This window comes from Hipposideros armiger, unplaced genomic scaffold, assembly GCF_001890085.2.
Source record: "Hipposideros armiger isolate ML-2016 unplaced genomic scaffold, ASM189008v1 scaffold_141, whole genome shotgun sequence".
Taxonomy (NCBI): domain Eukaryota; kingdom Metazoa; phylum Chordata; class Mammalia; order Chiroptera; family Hipposideridae; genus Hipposideros; species Hipposideros armiger.
In genome coordinates this window covers 3108267-3135901 of record NW_017731491.1, presented here as the reverse complement: position 1 = coordinate 3135901, position 27635 = coordinate 3108267, and the positions used below count along the sequence as shown (strand labels likewise).

General features: G+C 55.5%; 1 protein-coding gene across 3 annotated transcripts; it reads left to right on the top strand.

Annotated features, from left to right (window-relative positions):
- Positions 1–312: 312 nt before the first annotated feature.
- CLUH (CLUH binding protein of NUMT mRNA) lies at positions 313–21252 on the top strand. 3 transcript variants are annotated; one of them, XM_019650514.1, is made up of 26 exons: positions 313–539; positions 7317–7519; positions 8440–8611; positions 9762–9905; positions 10062–10186; positions 10284–10438; positions 10518–10643; positions 10965–11112; positions 11333–11425; positions 12266–12960; positions 13656–13879; positions 14075–14176; positions 14310–14410; positions 15259–15411; positions 15500–15562; positions 15666–15910; positions 16125–16209; positions 16368–16521; positions 16602–16741; positions 17544–17624; positions 17704–17829; positions 17912–18033; positions 18337–18430; positions 18520–18654; positions 18746–18819; positions 19776–19962. In XM_019650514.1, exons 1-26 carry the CDS (start codon positions 440–442, stop codon positions 19960–19962), a joined length of 4047 nt encoding a protein of 1348 aa, XP_019506059.1. In that variant the 5' UTR covers positions 313–439. The 3 variants fall into 3 exon arrangements, with proteins under 3 accessions (XP_019506059.1, XP_019506058.1, XP_019506056.1); XM_019650513.1 differs by lacking the exon at positions 313–539 and adding an exon at positions 4363–4754; XM_019650511.1 differs by lacking the exon at positions 313–539 and adding an exon at positions 4364–4754 and having other exon boundaries at positions 14072–14176; positions 19776–21252.
- Positions 21253–27635: the final 6383 nt, after the last annotated feature.

Here is a 27635-nt window from a genome sequence, read left to right as displayed (position 1 = left end):
TGCAATTGGAAACAAGAGGACACTGGGGGAGGAGACGATTGGCACTGGCAGTCTTAGAAAAGTCTCCACTCAAGGTCAAGGCGCCCGTCCGACGGGCGGCGAACCGCCAAGTACGTCTCCCGTAGCCCCGCCCCTCTAGGGGGCCCGAAGCTTCTCTCTCCCTGGAATCAAGGTACGTTCCCTTTAAGGCGTTTGAGAACGTCACCGCTTTGGTGCCCGGCCAACAAGGCGTGGCGCGTTTTGTCCCTCACGAGCCGCCGTGGGCCGGGCAGGGCGCAGGGGCGGGACAGGGGAGCGATGGTGGGGTCAAAGGTTACAGCGCACACCACGTGGGCCGGTGACTCCGTCCTTCCCGCAGCGGCCGCGGCTAGCAGGGCACTTGGGTTAGTGGCGCGGCGGGCGGTGCGGACAGCTGAGCCGGACGCCGGCTCCCGCCGTCATGGTCATCAAAACGGACGAATTGCCGGCGGCCGCCCCGGCCGACAGCGCCCGGGAACCCAACTCGCAAGCTGGTGGCAAGGGACGGCCGGGCGCGGCCGGTGAGCAGGGCCGGGGCCAGCGGGGAACCGGGCGGGGAGGCCGGACTGGGCCCAGCGGGTGGCTTGGTTCGAGGTTCTGCAGAGACCGCCGCCTTCCCTCCGCGCCAGGCTGGGTTGCATCTCTCCGGGCTCTCCACCGGGCCGCCCCCGCTCTGAAGGTCACCTTCACTGTCGCCCCCGGCTACGGCCGGGGCTTCGCACGTGGGGTCCCGAGGAGGGCAACGGCGGCGGGCACACGCGCGCCAGATCGCGAGACACGTGCGCGCACACGCGGTTTCGGGGTGCGCCGCCGCCGCAGACAGAATCGGCGGCCCCACCCCCCACCCCCACCCCCTGCTCTGGGCACTGGGGAGCCCTCCGGGTAGGGGGTCACTGACACTTGCTCTTCAGGCACCCCTTCACGTCAGGATCTCAAGTGTTTCCTGTGCACGGGCAGCAGCCCTGCGAGTAAGGCTTCCACTTGGAACTTCCCAGGCTTGGTCTGTGGGAAGAGCGCGAGTTAGGCTGTGTGTACTGTGAAGGGGTTTCGCTGGTTCATTCTGAAGCAAGGCGTTCACCCCAGGTCTTCAGGCTCGGATCTCTGCTGGGTTACAGTTAGCCTGGTCGGCAGACCTGGGGGTCTGCCTGTGGATGGGGCCAAAGCCAGACTCCTTGGCTGGAGGAGGTGTTTGTGCCAGAACTTGATCATTAACCCGCCTTATTGCGAAAAGTGGGTCAGCCCAGAGTTGCTGTTTTTAAGGCAAAGGTCGTCAGTGTGGAGTGGAGCTCCCAGCTCTCCCCCGTGGGGGCTGTGTGGCTGTAGCTGTGGGAGTGGCTGCAGCGTTCTCTGGTGGGGCCTGCCTGTCTCCATTTCTCCTGGGCCTTCTCTGTTCCCTTTATCATGCCTCAGAATCTGGCCTTGAGGCCGGAGCTCCTTCCCAGCCCATCAGATGTCATCTCCGCAGAGCCCCAGGCCTGGACTGTGGTCCCTCCCTGCCCTGTGTGGTCGTGGGAGAGCAGAATGACCCCTGTCTCCCACTTGCCCCCCACTCTTTCCTTAACAGGGACTTATTTTCATCCTACTTCCCACCCAGCTGTGGTGAGTCAGGATGGGGAAAGCGTTAGGTTAGGCCCTCTGACCGTGTCACCTGTCACAGCCGGTTTACCTCGTGGTAGGGGATAGGTACTGTGGCAGCTTTGCTGATTGCCTAGACAAGGCCAAGTTTTGGGCAAAAGATCCTGATGACCCCAACCTTCCCGGCTTTGCCCTGATGTGGCTCTGAACCCGTGGGGGCATGCTAGACAAGGGGAGGTAGATAAGAGGGGCTGGCTGATTTCCTCTCTAGCAAAGGGACCTGAAGAGATGAAGTGACTTTCCCAAGGTCACACAGCGATGTAGCTGTCGAGAGCATTTGGATTTCTAGCTCAAGGCAGGCATGCCAAGGCTGCCCCGACTCTCCCAGAGGAAGCTGGGATCATATGCTGAGAACTTGAGGGCGAAGGAGGGGAGAGTCTGTTGGAGGACTTCTCCGAAGGCCTGAGGGAAGCCCCTCCTCAGCTGTGTGCTGAGAGGCTCTGCCTGGGGCAGTCTGGGTCAGGGGAGTGGCACCACTGTTCATTCTGGGGAACTGGGATCGCACTGGCAGGTGGAACATTGGCTCCTTAGTCTCTGGGAAGCTCTGATAGCTAGGTAGGACTTGAATTACGGCCAGCCTGTATCTACTCAAAGAAGGAGGGGCGTTAATGGAGATTCCCAACAGGCTGTTACCCAGGCTCCTGACCTCAGGACCCAGCTCTGTAAGACTCCCTAATCCCCTTGAGGAGGTGCTCCCCTTTTGTGGGGGGAGCAAGGGTCAGTTACCTTCTTGGGAATAAGCTGCACTTAGGGGTTAAGAGAACAGGCAGGTTTTTCAAGTTCACAGTGGTGCGTCGAGTTCCTTCTGCCTAGGGGATGACTCCTTAGAGTTGTGGCCCAGAGTTGAGAAGGGATGGCAGACTGGGGAGGAGCTTGGGGGCTTAGGGGAGCCCCCTGACAGGATTCCAAAGCTCTTCTCTTGGGTAGGTCAGAGTAGAGTAGTTTGAGGAGTACTGACTACCCCCAGACCCTGCAGACCTGCTTCTGGCCTGGGGGGACAGGAGGGAGGCAAACAGGTACCCACATCCTGGGGTCTTCCCTTGGCTGCTTGTCTACCCCTGCCCCTTTCCCTTGAAGCCCTGGGTTCCTAGGATGGGGCCATGTGTCTTTTGGGGCCTTACTTCCTGCTGGAGCCTCACCTGCCGAGACCTTGGCTGGGGCGGGGCCTGGCTCTGGCACAGTCTACTGAGCGAGGCCACAGGCCACAGGCCACACCAGGCTGGGGAAGGCACATAGAGGCCACCCGGGGTGGCCTGTTTCTTTTCTAACTCCTCCTTTCTGGCCATGGGATCCCTGGGCTCCCAGGCCAGGGCAGGGCTACACTTTGTTTCTTCATGCTGATCTGGCCAATGAAGACTAGGGGTGTATATGCAGTGCTATTTGGGCAACCCCTTCCATTCTGCAGAGGACCAAATACTCAGGGATGCCCGCTGGGATATGAGAGGTGGGGGTGGCAGCCCAGGGTGTAGAGGCTTGGGGAGGGGGTCCTATGGTTGGAGATGGATTTGCCTCCTGGACTGAGGCCTGGAGGAGGAAAGGGGGGGGGGTACTGTGTACCACCTGGTGGGTGCCACAGCCTGGGGGAGTGGCACTCAGAGGCAGGGGCTTAGGCATCTGATGGACCTGGTTTTTTCTTGACCTGGCGTGGCTGCCTATTCCCGCTGTGCCTTTGGGCAGCTTGCTTACTAGCTTCCTGGAGTACCAGTCTCCTCAGGTGAGATGGGCCAGTCGAACTTATTGAGGGACCTGCGATGGATGGGCCCAGAGTGAGCATTGGCTTTATGGGAACCGGAATGGAGGTGGTTGTCACCGCTGCTCGGGTCATTGCCTGCCCCACACCCTTCTTCAGAGGGTTAGGGTGTATTTGGGGACGAGGGGAGGATAAGAGGGACTGTGCCAGGACCTGGCCCTTAGTAACCTCTGGTGTGTGCAGGCAGAACCTCTGGTGGGGGTTATGGAGAGGCCGAGAACCTGGCCCGTGCAGGGCCATCGAGGCTGCCTGGGAAGAGACAGGACTAGACTGGAAGGGAGGGGGTCTGGAGTGAACCTGGCTCCCCGCCCCCACCCTGGTTAGTATGGATGCCGGAGCAGTGTTGGCTGGGCCCTGGCAACAAGTCAGAGTGCCCTGGGAAGGCGCCCTGGCGAGGCTGGGCATGTTCCCTCTCCACATGTTCCCTCTCCACAGCCCAACAGCCTTCGGCCTCTTGCTGCCAGCTCTGTTTCCCCCCCGGGGGAGAGAGTTGGTTTTCTCCTGGCAGAGCAGGGGCTGCTGGGAAGGGACAGCAGAGCCTGCCAGCTTCTTGGTGGAGCTGCAGGCCTGGGGCACGGGTGCAGTTGTCCTCTGGGAGACTGGTGGCCCATCCCCCCTCCCGCCAGAACCAGTGACTCTCTGGAAGGGGAGAGCTGCCAGGTCACCTGCAGGGGGCAGCATGAGCCAGAGGCCCCAGCCAGCACCTTGACCCAGCAGGCAGGCAGGGTGCTTAGCGTCTGGGACTGGTAGACGTCTGGGACTGGTGGACGGGGCGGCCGCCTCATGGCCTGGGTCTGGGTCTGCACCAGCTGTTGCCGGCAGATGGCTGAAGCAGTTCTGCCCACCCCCACTGGGGTTGGGACTGAGGAGAGGACCCCCTTGCTGGACCCTGCCCCTGCCAGCCAGTCCCTGGGGCCCTCGATCCTGAAGGGCCTAGGTACCCCAAACGCTGGGTTTTCCTGCCCCCCTAACAGCTTTATCAGCAGTGACTCCCTTCCTGGGGAGTACAGGAAGGTGGATCTGAGTGCTGATGGCAGCTCCACCTGGGGTCCTGGAGCCACCAGGGCCTCCTGGCCCACAGCTGTCCTTCTGGCCGACCTTGAGCAGGATGCGAGTCAGGGGGAGTGTGCCCTTCCTGGGGCCGCCCCGGCAGGCCTGGCCCCAGTGAAACCCGAAGCCAGCCAGAGCTTCAGCCCTGGGCCGACCAGCTGCATGGGGGCAAGGGTAGTGGCAGAGGCCGGAATGAGGGACACAGGCAGCGCAGGGCCTGAGCCGGAGAGCTGCCTGCCTTGCTACGATGGCGGTCCAGAGACTCCAGAGCCCAGCAGAGGGAATCCGCTGACTAGACCAGGTGGGCTGTGGGAGCAGTGAGCCAGGTGGCAGCTTCTTGTTGGGAGATCACTTGGCCTTAATCCAGTGGTAGGGAGACCTTCAGGGTCCCCTAGAGGAAGGAGGAGGGGCAGGGCAGGCTGTCCTGGGGAGTGGAGGACCATGGGAACCAGCCACATTCCTTTGAAATGTGATAGGGGTTGGGTACCCCCTGGGGTGGGAACCTGGTGTCAGGTGCCTCCTGGGCGGGCTCCCTGGGCTGCCAAAGGGGGAGTGGGAACTGTTTGCCCCTTGCCTCGTCTTCCCCGCCCTTCTTGCCCTCCCTAGCCCCGACTCGGAGTGCAGTCTGCCTGTCTGGGTCAGGTCCCCGACTTGCCACTGTGGGGTCTCAGACCTCAAGGCTGGTGCTTTGTATTGGAAGGGGGACCCTTCCTGCATCTTTCCTTATCTCAGAGGCTCGCCAGCTGCAAGGCTTTTCTCAGAGACCAATGGGGGGACGTCCTCCTCACGCTGCCGCCCCTCTTTTTGCCCTTTAGCAGCAGACCAACCACTGCCCTTTCTCCCCGCTCTCCTGTCCCTCCCTGTCTGCTTTGTCAGAGTCGGCCAAGTTCTCCCTCTGGGCCTGGCTGCTTGCTTTGGGCTTGGGGCAGCTCTGCTAAGTAAGGGCTGTGGGCTCCTGGAGGGAGAGGTCCTTGTGCGTCCTTGTGGTTCTCCATAGTTTCACTTCTGGTTTGGAGAGGTGTGCTAGGAATGGGGACTGGGGTGATGATGGTCAGTGAATGTCCACAGTGGCCAGGATGGAGGGCAGTGTGACATGCTGGTACAAGAATACAGGGTCCATTCTTGGCCCTTGACCTTGGGCAAGGCTCTGAACTCTTCTGGGCCTCGGACGTCCTTATTTGGGGGAAGGAGGAGGGGACTATATCTGAGCTCCTGGTGGTCCTGTTTATCTCTAGTTGAGTGGACTTAGGAAAGAGGGAGTGGCTTCTCTCCGTGTCCCCCTGGTGTGCCCTTCTGTGCTGGGCTTATCGCCTTTCCCAAGGCCCTTGCTTCATGTTACTGAAGGGTCTGGACAGAGCCCATACAGCTCTGGGGAAATGCACTGCAGCCCCACTCCGAACAGCTGGGTAGCGAAGAGGAGGTGGGGTCTGGATAGGCTGGGGTTCCGAGCAGAGCGGGTGAGCTGACCTGTCCTGGACCTCCCAGGCAAGCAAGGGGCCAGTTTGGTTGCCAGGCAGACCTTGGCTCAGAAAGCTCCGTGGGCCAAATGGGCACCAAGGCAGGCCTGGGTTTTGCTGGAGGGTTTCTGTGAGGAGGTCCTCTGCTCTCCAGGAGAGGGAGGGGGCTCTCCTTTGTTCCCCTTAGTGCCTGAGTACAAATGGAAGGTTTCGTCACCTGCTCCCTGTCTCTCCACAGCATGTGAGTTAGGTGCTGTTCACTATGTGTTTACGGTAATTAATTCAGCGCCTTTCTGTTGTGCACAGGCAGGACAGGAGAAAGATAGAGCTGCTGGTGTGAACCCAGCATGCAGCAGTACAAGTGTTCTGGGAGGTGGTGACCATGCCCTGGGGACAATGGGAGGCAGTAATTCTGCTGTAGCGTCCTTTGGGCAGACTTTAGAGAAGAGGGTTTCTTTCACCTAGGCCTTGACGGATGAGTAGGAGTTTGCCGGAGGAAATGTGATGTTGGGGACAGAATGAACAAAAGCACAGGTGGGAGGGAAGTTGTATGGTCTGTTCTCAGGCTTTCCAGTAGTGTGGTGTGGCTACACCTTGACAGAGCTGGCAGGAGCTGAGGTGGACTTCAGGCTGGTGCCTGCGAGTGTTGGCCTAAGAAGCTTGGATCTTGTGAGCAGTGGGGAGTATTAGAAGGTTCTAATTAGTGCTCTTGAAATAGGGGAAATGGCCTGTACCAGGGCTGTGGCTGCAGAGTCCTGGTCCTATGACCAGTGGAGATTAGGTTGGGTGGGGCGCATTCCCAGAGCAGGGGCCGGTTTGTGAATTCCAAGCTGACAAGATGTCTTTGGTGATGCCACATTTTGAAAAGCTTGAGCTGGCCTGGATAGGCCATGTGAGCTGTGAGGCATAAGGGTATTTGATGCCATGGGAGAAGGTGCGATGAGAATGAGGAGAGGCTGGGGCTCAGGGACACTGACCGCTTGGACTGCTGGAAGAGGATGGAGCTGGCGAGGGAGGAATAAGTAAGAGTGTCCATCAGGGAAGAGGAGGGGGAGGAGTGGAGATGGGATAGTGCTGAGAAATGGGACGCGTTAAGGTCAAAGGAGACCCTTGGATTTGGCCCTCAGAGTGGCATTGGTGACTCTAGGGAGAGTGGTTTGGGTGGCATGCTCAGATAAAAGCCGGACTGGTGGACTGAAGAGTGAATGGGAAGGGAGGGCCCTGGATGTGGCCTGCAGGTGGCAGGACTGAGGGAAGTGTTGAACCCAGGGTTAGGTGGGACTATGGAATCTGGGTAGGGCTGAGTCTTGGGAGGGCAGGCAGGTGTCCAACCCCGGTGGATGAGGCGGATGGCCCCAGCTGACCATCTAGACCCATCTTACTCATTCCTTTCTTGTCACCCGCAGAGCTGCCATCAGTCATGCTACTGAATGGGGACTGCCCAGAGAGCCTGAAAAAGGAAGAGGGGGCCACCGAACCGCCCCGGGAAAATGGGCTGGATGAGGCTGAACCAGGGGAGGAGACCACTGGACAGGAAGTCATTGTCATTCAGGACACGGGCTTTTCTGTGAAGATCCTGGCCCCCGGGATTGAGGCCTTCTCCCTGCAGGTGAGGTGGAGAAGAGGTGCTGGGGGCCAAGGCCCAAACCCCTTTGGGAGGACAAGGGTAGAAAGCCAACCCTTGCCCTTACTCATCCTGGTCCCATGTTGTAGGCAGGAAACAGAGGGTCCTGTGCCTTGCCCAAGGTCACTCAGCTAGCATGGTGGATGTGGGAGTCCGGGTTCAGGTCATTGTCCCATTGCTAGGGGACAGCTCCCTGCTGGGATTGCCAGCCCTGTTTGGGGAGAAGCATGGTGGTGGCTGGGTGGTGTTGGGGTCCCAGGGCTCCTCAGCCCTCTGCTCTTTATTCTCAGGGAAGTCACCTTTCTCTGGCTGTGGTTTTACCATTCGCCTGAGAGGAGAGTGGTATTGGGTGGTCTCCAAGAGCAGAGCCAACCCAGGGGTCTTGCAGACTGGTGACTCATTGGGGAACCAGGCAATGCCCTCTGTGTCTTTTGTACCCCCATGCTTGGGCCCCAGAGCACCCCTTCTGGTGCAGGGAAGCCATTTGCCCTGGGGACCTTAGCATTGGGCAAGGGAGAAGGCAGGATTGTGTTTCCCCCATTCTCACACCTCCTGCTGCTCTGCTCAGAGCTTGTTCTTGGTCTGCAGAAATATTGGATTGTCAGAAAAGTCATGATGTGCTTTTTCATTGCAAAAATGCGTCATTACTTTTCCGACAACCCAGTAGTTTAGGCCTGAGGGTAATGGGGCCAGACTCTGTCCTGCAGACATGAGTATATACCCTGCACGCACACACATGGGTGTAGATCGGCGTGTGTGTGTGTGTGTGTATATATATATATATATATATATATATATATATATATATCCTGGAATTTAAAAGCCAAAAAGTGGGAAACTGGGTGCTGTGGGCTGGGGAAGGTGGCATGCCCTCACCAGGGTGGTCGGGGTCTTCTCCCTGGCAGGTGTCTCCCCAGGAGATGGTACAGGAGATCCACCAGGTGCTCATGGACCGTGAAGACACGTGCCACCGCACCTGCTTCTCACTGCACCTGGATGGCAACATGCTGGACCACTTCTCAGAGCTGCGCAGCGTGGAGGGGCTGCAGGAGGGCTCGGTGCTACGTGTGGTGGAAGGTCTGTCCGCAAGCTGGGTGGCCTGCCAAGGGAGGGCACATCAAGGCCAGGCCAGGTGGCACTCCACCCACCCTGGCTGGTCACAGATAAGTGCGTGGAGGCTCAGAGTGGTATCAGACATACGGAGGCAGGGTTGGAGCACAAGTCTGCTTCTCAGGCTGTCACCTGTGCACCTTCTGTCTTCATGGGTTAAATATGAGTCATGATTTAAGAAATAAAAACAGGGCCGGCCGAGTGGCTCAGTTGGTTAAGAGCTCGCTCAAGAGTGTGAGCTCTGAGCAACAGCAGTTCGATGTCCGGTCTGAGCTGAGCTGCTGCTGAGCTGCCAGCAGGTGGCAGGATGGCTCAGCTAAAAAAAATAATAATAAAATAAAATAAAATAAATAACTAAATAAAAATAATACAAAGCAAAGGCTTGAAATAGGCCCAGTCAAATTCTGTAGAGATAAAAGTTAACTCACTTAAGGAAACTAGTTTCACAACTCTTGAACAGGGAAGTCAGGCCCAGTGTGGAGTGATCAGCTGGTGTGGTCAGACTGGTATAACTGTAAACTAAAGCTCCCGTGAACTTGGGCCCCCTGGACAGAAGTGGCTTAGAGGTTCTGGGTGTGTTGACTTAAGAGGTAATGTGAAAAAAATATAACCCAACTGAGCCCAAACTTGCTTGGTCATAAAACCCTCCTCCTCCAAAAGAGTCCCCATTAACATTTCATGAAACACATATTAGGGGGCAGTGTTGTAGTTCAGGTCCTGTTAGGTTCTCAGGCCATCCCTGGGTGAGGGCTGCCCTGGGAGAACAGGACAGAGGCCATGGGGGCCCTGCAGCTTTGCAGGCCTGCTCTCTTGTGACACTTGTCAGCAGTGCAGGGGGATTTGTGGGCAACCTGAGGCCTGTGTGCTTCCAGAGGCATTTCGTGTGTCCTTTGGCAGAAGGTACTTTGCAAACAAGGATCCCTACCCACTAGCAGGCAGGTGTGTGTATTGAAACCAGAACTTCTAGCTATGTGTTCATAATGGAATTTGTAAATGGAAGCCTAAAATTGAAAATCAGGATGACCCATGGTAGCACTGTGACACAGGCTTCTCTGTACTGGGAGGGTTGTTGCAGGGAGCAGAGCCCTGGTAACGCCTGCCGCTTCCCTCCTAACAGAGCCATACACGGTGCGTGAGGCCCGTATCCATGTGCGCCACGTCCGAGACCTGCTCAAGAGCCTGGACCCGTCTGATGCCTTCAATGGGGTTGACTGCAACTCCTTGTCCTTCCTGAGTGTCTTTACCGACGGCGACCTGGGAGGTGCAGGAGGCATTGGGGCTGGGGCTGGGCAGAGGGGCCAGGCTATCCTACCTGGAGGGGCTGGGGCTGGAGGCACCCAGACTGGGGCCAGTTCAGGCAGGGAGATTGTTGGCCCATGGGTAGCCTTGTGCTGACCACTAGCCTCGGGTCCCTCAGACAGCGGGAAGCGGAAGAAGGGCTTGGAGATGGACCCTATCGACTGCACGCCACCTGAGTACATCCTTCCAGGGAGCCGGGAGCGGCCATTGTGTCCCCTGCAGCCCCAGAACCGTGATTGGAAGGTGGGATTCCTGGAGCAGAGCTGGGAGCAGGTCTCTGGTTGGGAGGGGACCGCCACACCGGGATGCCTGGCCCACTCATGCTCGCCCATTCCTGCAGCCCTTGCAGTGCCTGAAAGTGCTCACCATGAGCGGCTGGAACCCGCCCCCTGGGAACCGTAAGATGCACGGGGACCTCATGTACCTGTTTGTAATCACAGCTGAGGACCGGCAAGTCAGCATTACTGCATCCACGCGGGGCTTTTACCTGAACCAGTGAGTCCTTGTGTGAGCCCATTCTGGGTCCATGGGCAGTCACGTGGGGCGCCCTGTGCAGTGACCACCCTCTCTGCAGGTCCACAGCGTATCACTTCAACCCTAAGCCTGCCAGCCCCCGCTTCCTCAGCCATTCCCTGGTGGAGCTGCTCAACCAGATCAGCCCGACTTTCAAAAAAAACTTTGCCGTGCTGCAGAAGAAAAGGTATGCCTTTGCCCCAACCATCTCTGCTCCTTGTCTCACGTCCATGGGGGAGTGGGGTGAGCCAGCCAGCCTGAACACTAGCTTTTCTGCCCTAAGAAGCTGTGCCCCCAGCACCCCAGAGCCTCCCTGTAGGGAGCTGTCAGCCAGGCACTGAGATAGCAGTTGTAGGAGAGGCGCCCGTTTACTTCTGTCAGGCTTTCCAGGGGCAGGTCTCAGGACCAGGAGACACTGGAGCTATTGGGGACCTCAGAGAAGAAGGGGCCCAGGGCAGGGCTCTGAGTTAGGCAGGCCACCCCATCCCCCCTCCTCTGCCTGCCATAGGGTCCAGCGCCACCCGTTCGAGAGGATCGCTACCCCGTTCCAGGTGTATAGCTGGACAGCCCCACAGGCAGAGCACGCCATGGACTGTGTGCGCGCAGAGGATGCCTACACCTCGAGGCTGGGCTATGAGGAGCACATTCCTGGACAGGTGCCCATGGCCTGCCCCTGCCCTCCCTGGACTCCTCACCCCTCCCTTTTAGGGTGCCAGGCTGGGTTCTGCACACCTCCCTGGAGGCTTCATCTCCTTGTCTATCGTGTTCACTTGGGAGCCTATGGAGCTCTCCATGGGGAGGTGGAGGAAGGGACTGCCCAGAGCAGGTCGTGGGGCACGGACTGAGCTGGTATCTCCCTCCCTGGTCCCTTTGCAGACCCGGGACTGGAACGAGGAGCTGCAGACGACAAGGGAACTGCCCCGTAAGAACCTGCCTGAGCGACTGCTGCGAGAAAGAGCCATATTCAAGGTGCCCACATCCCCTGGGGCCTGACTGGCAGCTTCAGGCCCACTTGCCCCCTGCCGACTGGTTTTCTGGTGGACAGAAGGGAAGCCAAAACGGGCTGTCAGGGTACCCTGCAGGACGTTCTGCTAGCCTCCACTTCCTTGCAGACCACCTCTACTCCTTTTTCTGGCCTCTGAGATGGAGTCCCTGGGCAGGGCTGGGACCTGCCTCCAATGTGGGCTGAGTGGCAAGGTCTGTTCAGCTTTCTGCCCTCCACTGACCACCACTGGGTCCTTGACTGGGCACACATGCCCTACTGTGATGTCATGAGTACTTTTATTGAGCTAAGAGACAAAAGGAAACAATAGTGCTTTCCAAAATAAGTAAATTTAAAATCCACACACACACACATACCCCCAATCCTACTGCTTAGAGATGATAAAAATAAGGTCTGAATGTTTGGATACTAACTTTGCCAGCGGCTGTGCCAGGTGTTTCATAGGCATTATCCTGTTCTCTCTTGGACACTTTGTAAAGGCCGATGCTTGTATCATCAGTGCTTTATAGATGAGAAAACGGTCTGAGAGCTGACCTGTCCCAAGTTCACCTGGCACATAATTGGTGGATCCCAAACCTGCACCAGTCCTTCCACTCCTTGTTAATCACTATGCTCTGCCATCTCTGAGTGTAAGTGATGTTTTTTCATAAAAGGGGCTTCTTGTGCTCTTTTCCAAATGTGAGGAAACTCGGCCCCCAAGGCGACCTGCTTGCCTCCACCATCCGGGTGAGTGTGGCCAGGCAGGACTGAAACCCAAGGCTCTGGTGGGCGGGGCCCCTCTCACGCTCCCAACCTTGGCCCCCCAGGTGCACAGTGATTTCACGGCAGCGGCCACGCGGGGCGCCATGGCAGTCATTGACGGCAACGTGATGGCCATCAACCCCAGTGAAGAGACCAAGATGCAGATGTTCATCTGGAACAACATTTTCTTTAGCCTTGGCTTTGACGTCCGCGACCACTACAAGGACTTTGGCGGGGACGTGGCTGCTTATGTGGCGCCCGCCAATGACTTGAACGGCGTGCGCACATACAACGCAGTGGACGTGGAGGGGCTGTACACACTGGGCACGGTGGTGGTGGATTACCGCGGCTACCGCGTCACGGCCCAATCCATCATCCCTGGCATCCTGGAGCGGGACCAGGAGCAGAGCGTCATCTACGGCTCCATCGACTTTGGCAAGACAGTGGTGTCGCACCCGCGGTACCTGGAGCTGCTGGAACGCACGAGCCGGCCCCTCAAGATCTTGCGGCACCGGGTACTCAACGACCACGACGAGGAGGTGGAGCTCTGCTCCTCCGTGGAGTGCAAGGGCATAATTGGCAACGACGGGCGTCACTACATCCTGGACCTGCTCCGCACCTTCCCCCCTGACCTCAACTTCCTGCCCGTTCCCGGCGAGCACCTGCCCGAGGAGTGCACCCGTGCCGGCTTCCCGCGCACCCACCGGCACAAGCTCTGCTGCCTGCGCCAGGAGCTGGTGGATGCCTTCGTGGAGCACAGGTGAGGGGTGAGACCTGCGAGGGTGGGCTGGCTGGCAGCACCCAGCCTGTAGGTGCTCTGGACCTTATCCTGACGGGGGAAGCTTTGGAAAGTGGAGAAGAGCTGGCCCTGGCCACAGTCATTACAGACTCAGTTCCAGCCTCACCCACTGTGATGTTAGGCTTCGTGGGTCAAAGACTAGCGAGCAGCCAGACCAGTGGCTCTCAACCAAAGCGGTGCTGTTTCCTTAAGGAGCATGTGGAGATAGATACCTGCGAGAGTGTTCATGAAAGTCCCACTGCCAGGAGCTGGGAGGATACGCAGGGGTTGCTGCTGGTGGCATTTAGTGCTGAGGTGTTAGCTACATCAGGTGTCCTACACTATGAATAATGCTGCCTCTCACAACGTCACTCCTGAGATCCCTGGCCTGCATGGTGAGCCACTTTTCTACCCGCACCCCAGCTGTCCTCTTCCTGCCTGGAAAGATATGTGTTTGCTGTGACCTGCTGCCACCTGGTAGGATTGCTGTGCTGGTACGTGCATGTATGCGTTGACACTCGCACACTGGGCAGGCCATGGCAGCAGGCTGTCCAACCTCAATACTCATCAGCCCCAGCAAGCTGGGATCGTGGGGCCTGGCTCTGGTCCCCACAGCCAGCAGGAGGCTTCCAGGCCAGTGGAGCTGCCGCTTACTCCTTTTCCGTCCCCATCTCTAGGTACCTCCTCTTCATGAAGTTGGCTGCCCTGCAGCTGATGCAGCAGAAAGCCAGCAAGACGGAGAACCCAACCTCACTGGAAAACGGCAGCCTGCCCTCCTCGGAATCCAAGCCTGAAGACCCTCTGGGATCCGAGGCGGGAAGTGAGGAGGAGGGCAGCAGTGCTAGTGGCCTAGCCAGGGTAAAAGAGCTGGCAGAGACCATCGCCTCAGACGATGGGACAGGTGCGTCTGCTGTGGAGGCATGGGGGAGCCCCAGGCCTGTCCTAGCAGCTAGTGTTGCCTGGGGTGGCTCCTGACCCCACCCCAAGAGAGGCAGGCAGACTCCTTTGCAAGGAGCTGGGGGGAGGCTTGGGGCAGCCGGGCTCTGCCAATGGTGGAGTGGGGCTGCCTCCCCAGCGGGCCATGTCTCCACAGCAGACCCGCGGAGCCGGGAGGTGATCCGCAACGCGTGCAAGGCAGTCGGCTCCATCAACAGCACGGCCTTCGATGTTCGCTTCAACCCTGACATCTTCTCACCAGGCAGGTGGTGGGGCAGGGTGGGCAGGGTGGGCAGGGCCCTGCAGGGTCACCTGTCCACCCACCTGAGTGCTGGCATCTGTCTTGCCACCCCTGCCTCCCTTCGCCTAGCTCAAGCCTCTGCTCTCACTTGCAGGGGTTCGCTTCCCCGAGTCCTGCCAAGAGGAAGTTCGGGACCAGAAGCAGCTGCTGAAAGATGCCGCTGCCTTCCTGCTCTCCTGCCAGATCCCTGGCTTGGTGAGGGAGGGGCCACAGTGGGAGGGGCTGCAAGGAGGGGGCTGTTACAGGCCTTGGTACCTCATCCGTCTCCAACTCCTGAGGCTTGTAGGATCTTCCCAGGAGTGACCTCCTTCAACCTGCTGATCTTCAAGGCAGGCGGGGCAGAGTGCTCAACCTTATTGTGAAGGGGCACTGCTTAGTGACCCAGAGAGACCAAGGGAGGCACTAGGCTTAGGCTCTGCTCTGCTGTGCCCTCCATGTGGGCTGGTGGCTGGGGGTCTGGTTCTCTAAGACCCTGTGTGACAGACAGATGACACTGCAGGGGGTCATTTGGGAACAAAGGTGAGGGGTCCCGTCCTCTTCCCCCTCGTGGGCTTTGTATGTAGGCCCTGTGGATGACGGAGTGCTTGCTCCCTACACAGGCAGCCCTGTGGTGAGGTGGCACGCTTCTCTCAGGTCTTTGAGCTGATCCTGCTCTGCCAGCCGCCCAGGCCCCCTGCCCGACCCCTCCAGTGCTCAGCATGGGTGGGATGAGGCTCTGCTCCCGGCCTGGGCGGAGGGGAGCCTGAGCTGCCTGTTGAGGTTTCTCAGTTCATCACCTGTGGGACTCGCTTGTCCCTGCTTTCCCATCAGGCGGGCCTGGCAGTCACCCCTGTTTTCCTTGGTTTGTGCAGAAGGCTGGGGGACGAGTTCTCACATTCTTGCTGTTGCTTTATCTCCTCCCCCCTTCCAGACTGGTAGCTGGGGTCTTCGTCCTCTGCTTTCTCATTGGGTGGGCCTCAGGATAGTGTGAGCTCCCCTGGGAAGACCGGGGCAGGAGGAGACAGAGGGCCCGGGCTGGGGGCCTGACCTGCTGCAGCCCACAGGTAAAGGACTGCACAGACCACGTGGTGCTGCCCATGGATGGGGCCACGCTGTCCGAGGTGATGCGCCAGCGCGGCATCAACATGCGCTACCTGGGCAAGGTGCTGGACCTGGTGCTCCGGAGCCCAGCCCGAGACCAGCTGGACCACATCTACGTGAGTGGTGCCCAGGGAGGGCTGTGAGACGGTGGGGCGGGCTGGAGGCCTGGGGCTGACAGAGGCCTCCCTCTTTGAACCTTTGTAGAAAATTGGCATTGGAGAGCTCATCACCCGCTCTGCCAAGCACATCTTCAAGACGTACTTACAGGTACCACTGCTCCCTCCCCAGGCTGGGTAGCGTGCAGTCTCAGGAAGAGCCCTGGGTTGGGGCCCTCGGGCCCTCATGACTTTGGTCCAAACCTCCCTCTCAGGGAGTTGAGCTCTCGGGCCTCTCAGCTGCCATCAGCCACTTCCTGAACTGCTTCCTGAGCTCCTACCCCAACCCTGTGGCCCATCTGCCTGCCGACGAGCTGGTCTCCAAGAAGAGGAATAGAAGGAGGAGAAACCGGCCTCCAGGGGCGGCAGATAACACCGCCTGGGCTGTCATGACCCCCCAGGAGCTCTGGAAGAACATCTGCCAGGAGGCCAAGAACTACTTTGACTTCAGCCTTGAGTGGTGCGTTGAGTGACACGCCAGGTGCATGGCAGGCAGGAGGAGGTGCCCTGACAACCCAAGGGGCCAAACAAGAGAGGAGAAAGGAGTGGGGAGAAGGGATGGGAGCTGTTAGTCCTGTCTAGAGTGCGAAGGTGGCTGGGGGGGGGGGAGCAACAGCTGCTGAGAAGGGCAGAGGTGGGCGCTGGGTGTTCAGGCTCACCTGTCTCTTCCCCAGCGAGACCGTGGACCAGGCTGTAGAGACCTACGGTCTGCAGAAGATAACGCTGCTGCGGGAGATCTCCCTGAAAACCGGAATCCAGGTGGGTCGAGGGTCCTTCCCGTGCCCCAGCTCCTGCCAGGCCCACAGAGCCGGGGTGGGGGCTCTCCCCACATGTGGTGGTGGGCTGGGAGGTGCTGGCCGTGTGAGCCTGGGGCAGAGGCTGCCTGTGAGTGTGTGGGTGCTGGCTGTGTCCCCCAGATCCTGCTGAAGGAGTACAGCTTCGACAGCCGTCACAAACCCGCGTTCACCGAGGAGGACGTGCTCAACATTTTCCCCGTGGTCAAGCACGTCAACCCCAAGGCCTCGGACGCCTTCCACTTCTTCCAGAGCGGACAGGCCAAAGTACAGCAGGGTGCGTGGCCAGGTGTGGCTGGGGGGAGGGGGGTCCCCTGACCTGGGCCTGACCTTGCCACCCTTGGGGGTGCCCTGCAGGCTTCCTGAAGGAGGGCTGTGAACTCATCAACGAGGCCCTGAACCTGTTTAACAACGTGTACGGAGCCATGCACGTGGAGATCTGCGCCTGCTTGCGCCTCCTGGCCCGTCTCCACTACATTATGGGTGACTACGCCGAGGTGGGCCTTGCACACCCTCTGGGCTGTGTCAGCAGAGGCCTTGGGGGCTGGCGAGTGAGGGAGCTGGCTGTTCTTTCCCCTGCAGCAGCAGGAAGTAGGAGCCAGCCAGGCCTGTGGGACTGGAGCCCCTGTCTGGGGGGTTAGGATGCTGCTCACCAGGCGGGCAGTGGGGACGGGCAGGAGCTGCCAGAGGCTCCCTCCCCCACCTCCGCCACTCGACAGCTCTGTCCTTGGGGGAGCTGTGGTGACAAAGGGAAATGATGGCTGGACCTCCCTTCATGGGGACGCTGGGAAGGATAAATTCTGAGACTCACTGTACCTAGTGCCTTGTAAGCGCCCTGTGAAGCTGCTAGAAGCAACATGTGGCCTGGTGGCGGTCACCTGCCCTGTCAGCTCCCACGGCTTCAGGATGCTGTCCATGGGGCAGGCACACTGTAGGCTCCCCACTCCCCTGCAGTCACAGAGACTTCTCTGTGTATGTTTTTAAAAAATTATTACTTTATTTTTAGCACAATTTTAGATTTGTATATATGTATTTACATAGGTTTTTGTATGGGGGGAAAGAAGGCTGGAGACAAGTGTTTTTAAAAGACGAAACAGCCTGAGAGTGGAACAAAGACTTCCATGGTCACAGCAGCTAAATTTTGATCCCTTCTCCACTGCCTTGGGCAAAGAAAAAAAATAGAAAGTTGCAGCCTCAGGGGACAAGGCCAAGCTGGTGTGGGGACTCGAGGGTCCGGAGCCAGGCAGGCTCGGTGTGGGGCGGCACCCACCCCGGGATGACAATCCCCTACCTCTCCAGGCCCTGAGTAACCAACAGAAGGCTGTGCTGATGAGTGAGCGAGTGATGGGCATCGAGCACCCCAACACCATCCAGGAATATGTGAGTGGCCATCAGGGTCAAGGCCGCACAGGTGGGTGGGGCCTGTGGCCGGGCTGGCCTGACGTGGCTGCCCCTGCAGATGCACCTGGCCCTGTACTGCTTCGCCAGCAGCCAGCTGTCCACGGCCCTGAGCCTGCTGTACCGCGCTCGCTACCTCACACTGCTCGTGTTCGGGGAAGACCACCCTGAGATGGCACTGCTGGATGTGAGTGCTGGGGAGGGGTGGCGGGACGAGCCCCTGTCCCAGGGGAGTGGGAGCTGACCAGGGCCCTCCCGACTGCCCCCAGAACAACATCGGGCTGGTGCTGCATGGGGTGATGGAGTACGACCTCTCGCTGCGCTTCCTGGAGAATGCGCTGGCCGTCAGCACCAAGTACCATGGGCCCAAGTCCCTCAAGGTGGCCCTCAGGTGAGGCTGTGCTGGGTTGGGGCAGCGGGGCCGGACCCAAATACTAGGTTGGGTCCCAGGAAGCACTTGGATTGAGGGTGGGCACAGGACCCTGCTCTGTCTTTTGTCTGGCTCCTGAGGAAATCTCTCTTAACGTCCATCCCTGCTCTCTGAGTCTGGGCTTGTTTGTTCCCCTTGGGTAGGTCCCGGAGCAGGATCTAGATTAGTCTGCATACCCCTATCAGGGCCCCACTGCCCGGCCCACTCATGTCCCTCTTTTGCCCCCCCCCCCCCCACACACACACACACACATGCTTCCTGCAGCCACCACCTTGTCGCCCGGGTCTATGAGAGCAAAGCTGAGTTCCGGTCAGCCCTGCAGCACGAGAAGGAAGGCTACACCATCTACAAGACCCAGGTGGGCTGCCGCAGGGGCTGGGGGTGCCGCTGGGCCCGTGCCTCGGACCGCCCTGACCCCTCCTGCCTGTGCCGCTTTCACCTCTGTAGCTGGGCGAGGACCACGAGAAGACCAAGGAGAGCTCCGAGTACCTCAAGTGCCTGACCCAGCAGGCCGTGGCCCTGCAGCGCACCATGAACGAGATCTACCGCAACGGCTCCAGCGCCAACATCCCACCCCTCAAGGTACTTTGGGGACGGCGCTGCGGGGCCCCACCCCAGCCTCCCCAGCCTCCCGGCGCCTGCGTGGTGGCTCACCTTCCCTGCCACCCCTCAGTTCACAGCCCCCAGCATGGCCAGTGTCCTGGAACAGCTCAACGTCATCAATGGCATCCTCTTCATTCCACTCAGGTGAGGCACTTCCTCCACCAGCTCCCCGTCCCCACTTGGAAGTTGTCCTTTAGTTTTTCGGTTTTTAAAACATACAATGCATTGTCGTAGCTCAATGTTGGAAAGTACAGCCAGAATGAGAAGTTCTTTGTGCGTCCTTCCAGAAATACTCTGCATAATTGAGCAGACTTGTATCTGTAATGTTTTTTCTCCCCCCTCTTTTTTTGAACAAAATTGCAGCAAAGCATGCTCATAGATAATGTTTTTCTTCACTTACTGTATCTTGGCTTCATTCTTTTTGTTGTTGTTGTTGTTGTTTTTTGTTTTGTTTTGTTTTTTTTAGCTGAGCCATCCTGCTACCTATTGGCAGCTTAGCGGCTGCTCAGCTCGGGCTGGCCTTGAACCGCTGTTGCTCAGGGCTCAAACTCTTGAGCGAGCTCTTAACCAACTGAGCCATTCGGCCGGCCCCTTTGGCTTCATTCTTTTTCTGGCTTCCTGCTGTCCCAGGGTAGGGATGTGCCTTAAAACCGGACCCTGGGGCTCTGGTGTGGCTCGTGCAAACAGTGCTGCCTTTGTGGGCCCCTCAGCGTGTCTCCCTCCTGGGACATGGGTTAGGGTGTTCACAGTGATCTTCTATGTGTTACACACCCGCCCCACTCCCATTTTCTGTGTGTAATCCGCCGTGGGAGTGACCGCAGAGAGCAGTGGATTTGAACTGGGTGTAAAGGCTGGGTGGGAGCCAGGCCGTAACTGAGGGCTCTGTCGAGTGCATGGAGTTCTTACTTTTTTAGCACTTCGGGGCCTTTCTGCTTTGAGGAGGGAAGGGAAGCACTTGTTCCACCAAACAAAGTATATCTCTCACCAAACAAAGCACAGAGCCTGATCTTGTCCCGTGCTTAAGTTGAGCAAAGCCGGTAAGGTGGTGGAGGGCCCAGGCCTGCTCTGACACCCACCCTTCACCCCATCCTTCTCCTCAGCCAAAAAGACTTGGAGAATCTGAAAGCTGAGGTGGCGCGGCGGCACCAGCTCCAGGAGGCCAGCAAAAGCAGGGATAAGGCCGAGGAGCCCATGGCCACCGAGCCTGAGCCGGCGGAGGCCCCAGAAGATGCAGCCTCCCAGCCCCAGGCTGCCAAGGACCCTCCTTCCCTGAGCTTGCAGGGGTAGAAAGGGAGAGACAGACGGACACTCAGTCAGCCGCCCCGTTACCCAGTGATCCGGACTCCAGGAGAAGGGGGGCACGCCCTGCAGATCGGGAGAGGAAGCAAGTCCCTCTTCTTCCACGTTTCCAACCCCACCCCCACCCCCAGCATCCTCCTGGGACCCTGGCCTGCCTGCCCCCCGCGAGATGTTTTTGCACTGGTTCAATGAATATACGATGCAGAAGCCTAATTGAAGACACGTGAATGGAGTGTATGGGCATCAGTTCCCAGCTGGGGGGCGGGTGCCCCTCAGGCCCCCCCATCCTCGAGCAGGTGTGCGCGCGAGTGTGTCCATGCCCGTGAGCGTCTTGATCCGTCCTTCCTAACTTGTACATAGCCCGAGTCTGATTGGAGTGGGTGACGTGCAGATGCGATTTCTCAGGTCATTTGTATGTTTGACATGGCTGCTGCTTCTGCTGCCACTACCCCTGGGCCCAACCTGGCTTAAAGTCCAGGTTTGAAGCCAAAGTGAGGGGAGCTTGTCTGAGTCCTGAGATGGGGAGCCAGGGCTCTGTGGCAGGGCTGGAGGGCGGGGGTGCACTTTAGCTCTGTGGCAGGATGAGAGCTGCAGCGGCTTGATGAATCACGGCTGGGCCTGACCTGGCTGTGCTGGGGGTGGGGAAAGACGGGGGGGGCTTGGCAGTGGTGGTTCCTCAGACACCGCTGTGCCCAGTCCCACCTGTCTGCCTCCCCCCTCCCCAGCTGGGGGTACCTTGGGGGCAACAGTCTGAATGTATCCTTCTCCTCATTTTAACCTGAGCTGCCTAACGCACAGTGGGAATGGGTAGGGCAAGGGCCTAAGGGAACCAGGACTGAATCATGGATCCTGGGGGGAAGTTACCCGATACAGGAGTAATTATTATTTGTGGAGCCCAGCTCCCAACCTGGTCCTTGCCACACAAGCACCTTCAACAGAGAGTAGCTTTGGGGGTGGCATGGAGGGTGGTGGCCCCCAAAGGCCCCAGCTGCTCCCTCTCGCGCCTGCCTGTGCTGCTTCTCTGTGCCTGCTGTTGGAGCCTTGACGGTGGGGAAGATTGCCACCCTTACGAGCTCGAGGGAGCTGTTCCCGGGCTGGGGCCTCTGCCTGGGGGGAAGCTGCTTATGGGTATGGTCTGTCCAAACACCTTGTTTCAAAGGGAGTGGGTGTGAGCTAGCAAGCGAAGCATCCCCACAGCTGATCAAGAACTTTTTCTTGTTTTTAAACCATCACGTCTTCATTTCACATTGGAATAAAGTGAGTTTTTGAAACCTGCTGCCCCAGGCTGTCCTGTGTGTTCTGTATCAGTCTCATGATTGTGAGGGCTGTTGCCAGAACTGTTATTAAAGACTTTATAGCACATAACTGTATAAATTAGATCAAATTCAAGGCTATCCTTGTCAGTTAAGTGGGAGGACAAGGGGTGGGTTCACAGGCACCCAGCAAGGGGTTACCCTGCTGCCAGTTACTAGACCCCATGAGGGTGGCACATAGATGAACATCACCTGCTGCTCACGGGAGAAAAAGGCTGAGAATCGCTCCTCTGCTGTGGCGTAGGCTGGAGCGAAGGTCAGCTGGAGTGAAGGTTGCTTATAAGGTGGGGGCCCATGCCCTGAGCGTGCTGGCCCGATAGGCCACCAAACGCTGAGCATCTGTCTTTGTCCCTTTGAGTCTGGAAGACTGAGCAGCATCCCTGAGAAGAGTAGTTTTAGGAGAATGGAGGGGTGACTAAAATTTGCCAATCTAGGGTAGGTTTTAGGGCTAGGAAGACTTATGGAGATTGGTGAGAAGGGGAGTGGGGCCCACCTAGGCCAGTAGAGGGGCAGGGCCTATGAACTGGGAGTGGGAAGAGGGGGAGTCAGCTGGTGGCTGCTGCTTGGCCATCCCTACCCTGAGTCTCACGCACATGTGAATGCTTTTTTGAATACCAGGAGCGTTCCTCATGTCTCTGACATCCCAACCCTCATGTGTTATTTTTCCTGAGCCAACTAGAAAAAAACATCCCTGGCCTCGAGGTTTTCTTTCAAGTGGTGCCCAAGGATTGCCCTTGGTGGCCGGACACATGCCTTCCCATACCCTCCACCACCGGTTTTCTTTACAGTCTCACGGTTGTGTTCTCAACATCCCTTCCTATGGCCTTTATCCTGTGAACACCAGTCACATGCTTCACAGCACTTCCAGAAATGGGGACATCACCTTGTAAAGCTGAAAATGGAAGCAGAGAATGGATCAGGTTTAATTATCACTGTACCTGCTCTAGGTGTGAAATCCACCCTTTCTGTTTCCTAGACTTCAATTTTTAAAAAGGATGAATAGTGGTATCCAGGAAGGGTTCGTGTAAGAACTGACGCGGTGTTAGGTCATGGTCAGGTCATGGTCCGTATGGATGGGCAGCTGTTCGAGATGGAAATTATGTTTCGTGAGCCACACTTAACCATGTCTTTTCATGTCTCCCACCCTGGTCTTTCACTTAACACTCTATAAACTTTTCCATGTTTGGATTTCTTTTAACATGCATTTTATAATTTAAAACATTTTTAAAATTATAACCAGATGAAACTTTTAAGGTACCATCTGTCTGCACTCTTGCCCTCCAAACTATCATTGTTAACTGACTATTGAGAGAACTGTTCGTCTCCGCTGAGGAATTCCCATATATCCTGAAGCTGAGAATAGGGCATCTGGATGTGGCCCAGGTATATACTCACCACTTTCTTCCGGAGTAAACTACCAGATAGAGTAAGGTATCCGTAATCAGGACACCTGCAGAGGACAGGTGACCCTCCTCCAATGGAAAGTGAAACACCCCCATTAAGCAGGCAAAGCTATTGATTAAAAAAAAAAAAACAGGGCTGACCGAGTGCTCAATTGGTTAAGAGCTTGCTCAAGAGTGCGAGCTCTGAGCAACAGGGTCGCTGGTTTGATTCCCACATGGGCCAGTGAGCTGTGCCCCAGCTGAGCTGCCAACAGGTGGCAGGATGGCTCAGCTGGTGAGAGCACGTGCTCCTAACAAGACTGCCTGTTCAAGATGGTGGGGCCTGCCCGCAACTAAAGACTGAACTCAGCACCTTGAGCTGAGCAGCCGCGAGCTGCCGACGGGCAGCCAGATGGCAACTGGACTTGGAACTGAGCTAGCTGCACCCTCCACAACTAAGATTGAAGGACAATAACTTGGCTGTCTCCCTCCCCCAATTCCCCAATAAAATCTTTAAAAAAAGAAACCAGACACCGAGATGCAGAGCATTCAGATACAATTGCCCTGAGAATACAGTCATTGCTTAGAGAATGATTGAGGGGAGTTAGCAGGGGGATCGTGTGGTGGTAGAGAGGTGCTCAGGGATGGGATGAGGGCCTTTCCTGTATTACTAAGAGTTTTTAAAAAATTGCCTAAAAGATGTCCAAAGGTCCTTTTAAACATTTAAATAGTAAATAAGATGCTTTATACAGGCAGAGCCAGATAAGGGAAGGAGCTAGTGTATTGGGGTCGCCAGCTCACCCTTTAATTAGCTTAATACTCTTAGCATATGACCTCACCTTAAGTGAGCCTGTTTTCTTGCCTATAAAGATGCACTAATATCTGCCAGCAGGTGGTGTGTGTGGAGAATAAGGGAAGTGTTGGCACCTAACGGGCATTCAAATGTCGGGTAATTTCCCTCTTCTAGTCCCTCTACCTCCACTCTTACTGAAAGAGGGCTGGTAACTAGGTGGGAACGATGTCCATACAAAATAGTAACAAAAGAAAAAACACGTGTCAAAAGTGATGGTGGAAAAGATAGAAGAGCTCTGAGTTCAAACCCTTGCTGGGAGACCCAGGGACCAGTGACTTGTCCAAATTCCTTCTTCAGCGAGTAGCTGAATCATTTAGATCAGTGCTTCTCAAACTTGAGCCCGCTTCAGAATTATCTGGATGACTTGTTAAAACAGAATAGCTGGGTCCAACCCTGTTTTAGACGCAGTGTGTCTGAGCTGGAGCCCAAATTTCACAAGTTCCCAGGTGATGCTGACACTGCTGGCCTGGGAACACACTTGGAGAATCACTTTCCTCGAGGATGCTGGTATGTCAGCAGTTGAGCATTGTGTCTGCGTGCAAGTCAAGTTTCACCAAAGACTAAATAGGGACAGAGCTGTCACTTGGTGTGCAGGGATGCCGCACCAGTTCTTCGCCAAGTCTTCCCTTTTCCTATCCCTCATCCTCCATCAGTGACAGACACAACCAGGAAGCTTGGAAGGAAGCTTGATGTGTGACACACCAGTGAATCACTCAACAGGTTTTCATCAGCTAACTGCATTTCAGGATGGTGATGACAAGGCTCGAACTCCAACCCTAGGCAAGTGGTCAGGCTCATCATCTGATCTTACAGGGAAAGGGAAAAGCTGCAAAATGCAGGAAACTATTACGTTGGTGCTCTTGGCCAGCTTCCCATTTGGGGGAGGCCTCTCCCAGCAGGAGGCAGGAACACAACTGGACTGTAAGAAAAGGGCCACCACATCACTCGGCAAGTTCTGTATACATGAAAAAGGCCGGAGTCTTCATGGGTGGGTGCCCTAAAGACACTGTTGTTGTTTTAAGATTTTTACTTAAAAATATAGCTAACAGGGCCGGCCGAGTGGCGCGATGGTTAAGAGCTCGCTTGGGATGCCAGAGGGTCCGGTTCGGATCCCACATATGAGGGCCAGTGACACTGCCCTCCGCAGCTAAGATGCTGAACAACAGCTCGGCCTGGAGCTGGGTTGCCGTGAGTCGCCGGCGACGGCGTAGGCTGCAGCCCCTGTGGCAGTGGGTTGCCATGGGCTACCGTGTGTTGCCAGCAGCCAACGTGAGCGGCCAGCAGCCGCAGTGAGCGGCCGTCCAGAAGCCGGCGACTGATCTGCCTCACCAGGGAGGAGCGCAGTGACGGTGCCAACTTGGGCCAGTGAAGCAACGTCCTCCACAACTAGATTGAAGAACAAAAATGACAGCAGCTTGTCTGTTCCCCTTCCCCCAATTCCCCAGCACTGTTCCCATTCCCCCAATTCCCCAATAAATATCTTTAAAAATATATATATAGCTAACATACAATATTATATTAGTTCCAGGTGTATACCATAGTTATTCAACATTCATATACCTAAAGAAATGATCACCATGATAAGTCCAGCAACATCTGACACCATACTATGCTATCACAATATTATTGACTATATTCCCTATGCTGTACATGTCATCCCCATGACTTATTTGTTTTATACCTGGAAATTTGAACCTCTTTTTCCCCTTCACCTTTTCCCTCCTTTTGTAATTTTTCAATTGCAGTTGACATTCAGTATTATTTTATATCAATTTCAGGTGTACAGCATAGTGGTTAGACATTTATGTAAATTAAGAAGTGATCCCCCAGACTAGTCTAGTACCCACCTAGCACTGTACATAGTTACTACCATATTATTGACTATATTTCTATGCTTCATGTTACATCCCCATGACTACTTTGTAACTACAAATTTGTACTTCTTAATGCCTTCACCTTTTTCACCTTGCTTCCCAACCTCCTTCCCATCTATCAGCCTGACAGATCTAGTACCCATCTGACACCATACCTAGTTATTACAATATTATTGACTATATTCCTTATGCTATACCCTACATCCCCATGACTACTGTGTAACAACCAATTTATACTTTTTTTTTTTTTCCTACGCCGTCGCCGGCGACTCATGGCAGCCCAGCTCCAGGTCGAGCTGTTGTTCAGCATCTTAGCTGTGGAGGGCAGTGTCACTGGCCCTCATATGTGGGATCCGAACCGGGGCCCTCTGGCGTCCCAAGCCAGTTCTTAACCATCGCGCCACTCAGCCGGCCCCAATTTATACTTCTTAATCTCTTCCCTTTTTTTCACCCACCCAACCCCTTCCCATCTGGCAACCATCAAAATGTTCTCTGTATCTATGAGTTTGTTTCTGTTTTATTTTGTTATCTTTAGATTCCACATATAAGTGAAATCACATTGCATCTGTATTTCTCTGTCTGACTCCACTCAGCACAGTACCCTCTAGGTCCATCCATATCGCCGCAGATGGCAAGAACACCTTTCATGACTGAGCAATATTCCATTGTATATATGTACCACCTACTCTTCATCCATTCGTCCATTGACGGACACCCAGGCTACCTCCACATCTTGGCCATTGTAAACAGTGCTGCAATGAACATACAGATACACATGTCCCCTCGAAGTAGCATTTTGGGTTTCTTCGGATAAATACCCAGAAGTGGGATTACTTAGTCCTTCTTTGTCTCTTGTTATAGTCTTTGTTTTAAAGTCTGCTTTGTCTGGTATAAGTTTTGCTACCTCAGCTTTTTTGTTGTTTGTTTCTATTTTCATGAAATATCTTTTTCCATCCCTTTACTTTCAGTCTGTGTGTGTCTTTCAATCTGAACTGAGTGTCTAGTAGGTAGCATATATAAGAGTCATTTTCTTATCCATTCAGCCACCCTATCTTTTAACTGGAGCATTTAATCTATTTAAAGTAATTTTTGACAGATATGTACCCATTGCCATTTTAATATTCATATTTTTTCATCTTTCCCCCTCCATCTTAAAGAAGTCCCTCTAACATTCCTCGTAATACAGGTTTGGTGATGAACTTCTTTAGGTTTTTCTTGTCTGGGAAACTTTTCTCTCTCCTTCACTTTTAAATGATAGTCTTGCTGAGTAATCATTGTAGATCCTTGCTTTTAATCACTTTGAATATTTCATGCCAATATCTTCTGGCCTGCAAAGTTTCCGTTGAGAAATCAGCTAACAATCTTGTGGGAGCTCCTTTGTAGGTAGCTAACTGCTTTTCTCTTGCTGCTTTTAGGATTCTTTGTCTTTAACCTTTGATACTTTAATTATAATGTATCTTGGTGCGGGCCTGTTTGGGTTCATCTTGTTTGGGGCTTTCTGCACTTCCTGGACTTGTATGTCTATTTCCTTCACTAGGTTATCATTATTTCTTCAAATAGGTTTTCAATCCCTTGCTTTCTCTCTTCTTTCGGGTACCCCTCTGACATGATTGTTGTTATGCTTGATGTTGTCCCAGAGGTCTCTTAAACTATACTTTCTTTTTTTATATATACTTTTTTCTTTTTGGTGTTCCAATTTGATGTTTTCTACTACCCTGTCTTCCAAATCGCTGATTCGATCCTCTGCTTCATCTAGTCTGCTGGTGATTCCTTTCAGTGTATTCTTCACTTTTTTTTTTATGGTTTCTACATCCTTTTTCATGCTTGCTATCTCTTTGTTGAAATTCTAAGTTCCTTGGGCATCCTTATAACCATTGTATTGAACTCTGTATCTGGTAGGTTGCTTGCCTTCATTTTGTTGAGTTCTTTTTCTGGAGTTTTCTCTTGTTCTTTAATTTGGAATGCATTTTTTTGGTTTCCTCATTTGGGCTGCCTCTATTTGTTTTTTTTTTGTTGTTTTTTTTTATTGGGGAATTGGGGGGATGGGAACAGTGCTGGGAGATTGGGGAAGGGGAACAGACAAGTTGCTGTCGTTTTTTTTTTTGTTCTTCAGTCTAGTTGTGGAGGACGTTGCTTCACTGGCCCAACTTGGCACCATCATTGCGCTCTTCCCGGGCGAGGCAGATCAGTCGCCGGCTTCTGGACGGCTGCTCACTGCGGCTGCTGGCCGCTCACGCTG

Coding starts and splice junctions, on each gene's coding strand:
- CLUH (XM_019650511.1), top strand. CDS start 4,616: ATGGGGGCAAGGGTAGTGGCAGAGGCCGGAATGAGGGACACAGGCAGC. Junction 4,755..7,316: donor GAATCCGCTGACTAGACCAG/GTGGGCTGTGGG, acceptor TGTCACCCGCAG/AGCTGCCATCAGTCATGCTA. Junction 12,961..13,655: donor GATGCCTTCGTGGAGCACAG/GTGAGGGGTGAG, acceptor CCCCATCTCTAG/GTACCTCCTCTTCATGAAGT.